Below are 7,500 nucleotides of genomic sequence, written 5' to 3' on the forward strand. Positions count from 1 at the left end.
ATATATATATATATATATATATACACACACACACACACACACACACACACACACACACACATAAACTCCGCAAGCGCGCATGCGATAAACATGAACACAAACACAGACACAAACCAAATGGGGAGATTTATAACCAACAAAAACAAGCGAGAGAAAAACGCCGAAGAGAAATTATACCTTTGCACCGACCTTTTCGCTCTTTCTTGGGCAAGATTCTATAAAAAGTTGACTGGTGAATATACAGTTACCTGCTCAAGTGATGTTGCTTGTGGCGCAACGCGAGAGGGATTCTGCAGTGAAAAGGAGCGTAATTTTTGTGCTTGTTTGTTTGTTTGTGTGTGTGTAGTTATTTTTTGCTATCTACTTTACTATTTGTTCTTTTCTCTTTTTTTTTACTTTCTTATATATATTCTCTTTCTCTCTCTTGGTCTCTGTCTGTCTGTCTGGGTGTCTCTTATTTTCTCTGTTTCTCATTCTATCTCTGTTTCTCTCTCTCTCTCTCTCTCCCACCTACTCACTCACCCATCTCTCCCTCCCTCCCCCTCTCTCTCTACATATCCATCTCCTTCTGCCGATGTTTCTACTTATCCCTCCTTCTATCAGCTTCTTCCTTTCTCCCTCACCCATGTTTTCCTTTTCATTTCTTCGTAACTACACACATACAAACACACTGTCTTCTGTTCCATCAATTCTCTATACCTGCTTGACATTAATAACTGAAGTATGTTTGACTTTCGACTTCATTTAGTCTAGTAGATACACGTGTGTTGTTTGTTTGTATGTGTCTATGTGTTCCGAGAAAAAAGGATAAAGAGAAAGGGAGGATGTATGTGTGTGTGTGTGTGTGTTTCTGTGTATGTGTATGCGTGAATGTATATGCGTATATAACTGATCAGCCACGCACATGCTTTACCAGTGTACATGTGACTACCAACATCTGCACACATCTGCCCGTGACATGGAATGAGCTACGTCATTATATTAATTCACATTTTATTGATAATGACGACAGTGACGTCACAGCCACCTCCAATTCGTTTACGCTAATCTAATTCTATAGCGTAATCACAGCTTGTGTATCAGGGAGGAAGAAAGGTGCATATGTTTGTATATAATCATTCATATATCTGCGTAGACATCTTGATCTATTAATTCACGTATATAATTAAAGCGTTTACACTTTTTACACGATGTTGTTAGGATACAACGAATAATAGCAACAGTAATTGCATCACAGGAACGGAAGTTTGCAATGATGATGCGAAACATAACAAAAGGGAATGGATGTGATGATAATCATTATGCCACGACCTTCACAAGCCGTAGTGATTGAAGTTATTTATATTCACGCTAAAAAGAATGATTCAAATGGGTGAAATAGAGAGAGAATGTGAAACAAAGGAGGAGAACGAAGGAAGAAGAGAAGGAAGAAGAAAAAAAAGGTAAAGAAAGGGAAGAGGAGGGGGAGGAGGAGGAGACTGAAAAGCTAACAAAAGCTAACAAAATTCCTGATACCGAATTTTGGATGAATTGAATCCTCCTTTGTTGTCAAATTCCGCGTATTGCTGGCACTGTGGCGCGGACTTGGCTTAAATTCACACACACACACAGGCACAGACACACACACACACACACACACACACACACACACACACACACACACACACACACACACACACACACGCATACACTCCCCCTCCCCATCTTTCTCTCTTTCTTTCTTCCTTCCTTCCTCCATTTCTTTCTTTCTTTCTTTCTGTCTCTGTCTCTGTCCCTCTCTCTCTCTCTCTCTCTCTCTCTCTCTCTCTCTCTCTCTCTCTCTCTCTCTCTCTCTATATATATATATATATATATATATATATATATATATATATATATATATATATATATATATATATATATATATATATGTGTGTGTGTGTGTGTGTGTGTGTGTGTGTGTGTGTATGTGTGTGTGTGTGTGTGTTTTCCCATGGTGTCAAATACAAAGCAGCATGAGTGTTTGTCTATCTTCTAATTGAGCATGACACAGTTGCTAAGATCCCGAGGCGAGAGAAAAAAAAAACACACACACATCCCTCCCCTGTTCCGACCTCCCACTCCCCCTCCCCCCTTCCCCTCTCTCTCTCCTCACCCCCTCCCACTCCTCTTGAAACTGTGCCAGAATTCGAGGACAGTCGTGCTTGGGGTTGGGTGGTTGGGGGGTTGGGGGTAGGGGGTATGAAGAAGGGGAAGGGGAAGGGGAAGGGAACGCGGAGAGGGGGATAGGGGAGGGAGGGGGATTGATGGCGTTGAGTCTCGGACGGAACGTTGTTTACCTGCGTGACGTCACGCATCTTGGAACGTTTTTACGAGGCCTGGTAATCTGTGTGGATTTATTCCCCTTTCCCTCTCCCTCTTCCTATCCCCTTCCCCTGAGCCACTGGGCTTTTCTCCCCTCGGCGGCCAAATCGCAAAATTCTTTGACGTTGTCTTTTGTCTCTGCTATTTCTATATTTTCAGTTTCGCTCTTCTCTCTTTCTCTATCCGCTGTGATTATTCTTCCTCCGTTACACTTAGGGATAATGTCTACATTTCCTAGTGACAAGAAGGAATATATGAATGCCAATGATTATGATAATGATAATTATGATAATGATGTTAGCAACGAAAGTCTTAATCGGCAACAGTAATGTTTATAATAATCATACTGTTAATGACCATGAAAAAAACAACAGTGATGACAGTGATATTAATAATGCTAGAAACATCAGCATTAGTAACAACAGCAGTAAAGATAACACCAATAATAATGATAGCACTAAAATTTGTAACAATAACAAAATTACCAACAATAATAACGGCAACATTAATAACATTAATAACAGCCACTCAAAACAAAATCCCGAAGTTATCCATCACGACTTTGATTCATTTCCCGTTTTCTGTAACATTTTCCCCCCCAGCCTTTGGCCACCGCAAACCCGATGACGGATTTCAATCAGCATTCATCGAGCAGGCTGACAGTCTTACCTCTCATCCATATACATAGTGCATAGCTGACTTCACCGGCATGCTATTAATGGAAAGGGGCGACTGGCTTACTAATGATGTCATGGATATTATTGTTTTTGAAGGTTCGATTTTGTGGTCGCATTTGTTATTGCTTTTGTTTTTTTTTCTCTATGGCGTACTTGAATTTGATTTCCTCTTTGGGTTTTATTTATTGTTAATTGTCGTATGGTAATTTAAGGGCTTTGAGTTGTTAGGAAATATAAAAAGGAGGGATTATTAGGGAAGAAGAGTGGAATGCAGAACCTGATACGACGTTGAGTTCGGGAGAACAGTGTGTCTTCTATATAAATGAGGAGTGGAATGGCCCAGTCGGACCAAACATACATACAAACATGTGTGTGTGTGTGTGCGTGTACATACATACATACATACATATATACATATATATGCGTACGTAGGCACACACACACATACAAACACACACACACACACACACACACACACACACGCGCGCGCGCGCGCGCGTATGTATAAATATATACATACATACATACATATGTGTATATATATATACATATACATACATACATACATATGTGTGTATATAAATATATAAATATATTATATATATATATATATGTGTGTGTGTGTGTGTGTGTGTGTGTGTGTATGTATGTATGTATGTATATATACATACTCACACATAAAGGTGAATGCTAGTAATCAAATCCGTAATTTTAGCCGATGATGAACCCGAATGAGCGGAACCCGAACCCGGAAGGGCCGATCCGGGTAATCTCGGTTCGCTCGAAGGAAAGGGAAAGGCAGAGCAGAGGAAGCGGGTTAAAGGGAGCGGCTAAAGAAGTACCTGGAGAGAAATGAGAAAGGGTCAAAGGGAGAAAGGAAAGCGATAACGAAGGTAGTCAGAAGAGAAAGTGAGAGAAATGGCAAAATAAAGATAGGAAAACAGGTTAGAGTTGTGGTGATGTTAAGGAAAGTGGGAAGGAAGGAAGGAGGGAGGGAGGGTGAAAGCGAAGATTAGGGAAGAGTTAAGAGGAATGAAAAGGGCAAGAGGTGGGGGGGAGGGGGGGAGGGGTAAGAGTCAAGAGGGGAGAGGGGGTGGGGTGGCGAACAGGATCGGTGAAGAGGAGCGCAAGGGGTAGGGGCACAGGAGAGGGGGTGGGGTAGTGGCCAAACAACTTTCACACAGCAAGTTAAAGCAAAGTCAGACCACGATACTCACGGTGGGCTCGGCATGTCTTACGATGTTGCCAAGGGGAGATTTCTTAGACGTGATCATTACACTACAAAGGTGAACATGAATGCCCATCATCTCCTTGCATGCGTCTGCAAGGTTGTGCAGTCAAGCTTGGTGTTCTTGAAAGCATCTTTTTAGGCTGTGTTTATGTCTGAATGAGTATTTTTTTCTTTCCTATTTTTTGCTTGATTTTGAAGCAGAAGTCTACAGAAGCGCAGATTCTGCAGCACACCGATTCGCTCAACATTATAGTACATCATAAACTAAACATCAATTGTGTCAAGTGTATAAGTAAATCATCCGAGAGTTTATTCTTCCATGTTTGTACACCAAAATACATCGTGCATAATGCATAAGATACAAACACTTCATTCTGCTTTGCAACTAAGACTAATCAACGCAGTTTCAATTTACACTCTGGCAGTTGATCTGAACATAGCTACGTCGTTATTGATGGCACGTGTAAGATACACAGTAATATATTCCGACCGCAGAGTACGCGATCCTAGGCATTCTGACTGCCTGATATTCTCCAGTAGAACTTTCTCGAACGAAGTCGAAACGAAAAGATTCATTGTGAATATTCAAGTTCATTTCAAAGTGGAAATCTAAATCTAAAGAAAACCTGTTGCATATGTCCAACTGCATCGAAACTGATAAACATGCATAAGTAACGAATTTAATGACGTTATACAATACAATTTATCAGAAGGTAAAGGAGAAATATATGGAATAAATAAAGAGAGAGAAAGATCTCGAGGGAGAAAGAAGGAGTTAATAATGAAAGGTAAAGGAAAAAAGAAGGAAATTAAGAAACAGGCAATCCTTGTTAGATGAAAGATCAATCATCGACCATTTAGATGTGAGGCTTCGTTTCCTGTCTGACATCATTTTGATTTAGGTTTTATTTATCTATTTCCATTCGTCGTGATGTTGTGTATGAAAGAATATGGCAGAATGAAGAAGCGTTATAGGAATGACATTTATGGTTCGTCATCAAACTTATATAGCCGTATCATAACATATAAACTAATCACGCGTAATACGGCACATCTAATATGTTATACTAAGATTTCTTACAGGTTTTTCATTCTCATCCCTTTTGTCTGTCTGTTTGTATGTGCGTGTGTTTGTATATATCCCATTACCTAGATTTATAAACATCATCACAACCCACTTGTGGACGATTTACTCTACGAGGTGTTGTCATACGTGGACATTGACATACACTGAATATATATCTGTATAAATCTGGTATTGCTTTAGATGAAAAAAGTAATCGCGAGAAAACGGCGAAGCAGGAAACGAAAGTCGTTTTGAAATTTAATTAGCACGTGTAAGGATACAGAGTACATGCTGATGTCCGTCTGCATTTGCAATTGCGTATGTGCTTGGTTCTCGCAGTGTGTTTGTTCGTCTGTGGCTGAGACAGAGAAGGTCAGCGGCGCGCGCAGGACCTCCCCGGTTACTGTCAACGCATAGGAGAGGACATAAGGTGATCAGTCTCGTCAGGAACCTGTTTCGCCATGCCTCAGAAACCACGTGCGAAACCAAGAAGATGCACTACGTACGTGAATCGTTCTGTATTTGTGACCGGTATAGAAGCGTATCTTTTAGAAACGACGTATGAGCTCGCGGTGAAAAGGTTGAAGGTTGGAATCACCAGATATTGGCTTGGCATTTGATATTTGCTGCGGACTGTTCGGAAAATTAATTTTGTGGCACTGGTTTATGCTCTTGGGAGTTTAGTAAACAAACCTGGAAAGGCAGTAATGATAACACTTATGATATGCTATCAATAATTTTGATGATAAAGGATGTCAGTTTCGAGGCAAGTGATTCATTCAACGATTCAAGTAACCAACCCGTCGAACTGATATGTTTATATGTTAAATGCTTCGAAATATATTTGCGACCTTTGGAGAGACTGAAGTTTCCAAGACGCGAGTGGGTAACAACGCACAAGTGTGTAACAAGAGAATAAGAAATATAGAGATTTTGATGAAGTATATTATGCCCATCTATATCCTATCCATGTAACGCAGAGCCTTCCGTCCCTCCTCTTACTGTCCTTTTGCATATTTTTTTTTCAGAACTTCTCTCTTTCCTTCACTCTTTTTCTTCAGACACTCTACGTTTTGTTTAATTTTCAGTCGCTTCCCTTTCCTATCTTATGTATTTGTTGTTTTTCTCATGATCATATGAGCCTGTTATTGAATAAACTCATCTAAAAGATATTTACTTTGTTTAGCGTATTTCACTAGAAAAGTATGTTCCTCTGTGATTAATATGTTACGAATTTTCATACATCTAGGTATTCCTGTTTTGTTTTGTTTTTGTCTAGTATGTAAATTATGAAATACTGTTTTTATTCTCTCACACACGCTCTCTCTCTCTCTTTCCCTTTCCTATCTATCTCCATCCTTACGTTATCAGTACTTCCTTCCTGGACCACTCACTCCACTTTCTTGATCAGAAGATAACAATGATAGCACAAAGCCGTGTTTTGTATCTCATTTCCCTCCCTCTCTCTCATTCACAGCGGCGCAACATGTACAAGATGTGGGCGCAGGTTTTAGCTACCAGGTCTCGGCGATGTGTTGCGTGCATGGTTCTGGCATGCATCTTGCTCACCGTGCAGGTCATCACGCACCAGGTCAGACAAGGTGAGTCATGCTTTTGGAAGGAGATGGTTTTGCAACTAGAGTATATATATATTTTTTTTTTATATTCTCACAATAAACAAGATGAATAAAATACACGTGTCCAGGCACATACGCAACAGCTTCAAAATACATTCTACGCACGTGGTAAAGCGTAAACACACACCAGATCTACACTACAAACAAAAACTCCCACATACACAGTTTTTTAGTGCTTTAAAGCACATTTTCCTGCACACATAGCGAATCGTAACGCGGCACTGCGCCACACATACACTTTTTCATAGGCGATAAGATAACATCAGCTGAATAAGGAACTAGTTGTTGTTCTAAGATAATCAAAAGGGGAAACAGGAAAAATAAAAATGAGGCATTTAGATAATCAAAAAAAGAAAAGGGTCAAAGGAGGAATAGGAAAGAGATGACGAAGAAGGAATAGGAAAGAGATGACGAAGAAGGAATAGGGAGGAGCGAAAAGAGAATACAAAGGGTGTAATGATTATAATCATAAAAATAATGAAGGTGATACTGATAGTAAGAATAAACATAATTATAAGAATAACAATGCTAATAATGTTGACAATG

At 39.9% G+C, this 7,500-nt stretch overlaps 1 protein-coding gene across 3 annotated transcripts in view; it reads left to right on the forward strand.

Annotated features, from left to right (window-relative positions):
- The window catches only part of LOC122263625 (carbohydrate sulfotransferase 5), a 47,634-nt gene that overhangs the window by 34,704 nt on the left and 5,430 nt on the right, over nt 1-7,500 (forward strand). For 2 of the 3 annotated variants that reach the window (XM_043032149.2, XM_043032150.2), the window contains exon 2: nt 6,795-6,918. In XM_043032149.2, the coding sequence (XP_042888083.2) occupies nt 6,804-6,918 (115 nt within the window). In that variant the 5' untranslated portion in view covers nt 6,795-6,803. Of the gene's footprint in view, nt 1-5,669; nt 5,820-6,794; nt 6,919-7,500 lie in introns of those variants that run through there. The other variant, XM_043032148.2, reaches the window with a different exon arrangement.

This window comes from Penaeus japonicus, unplaced genomic scaffold, assembly GCF_977035675.1.
Source record: "Penaeus japonicus unplaced genomic scaffold, GWHDUDI00000001_assembly GWHDUDI00000001, whole genome shotgun sequence".
Taxonomy (NCBI): Eukaryota; Metazoa; Arthropoda; class Malacostraca; order Decapoda; family Penaeidae; genus Penaeus; species Penaeus japonicus.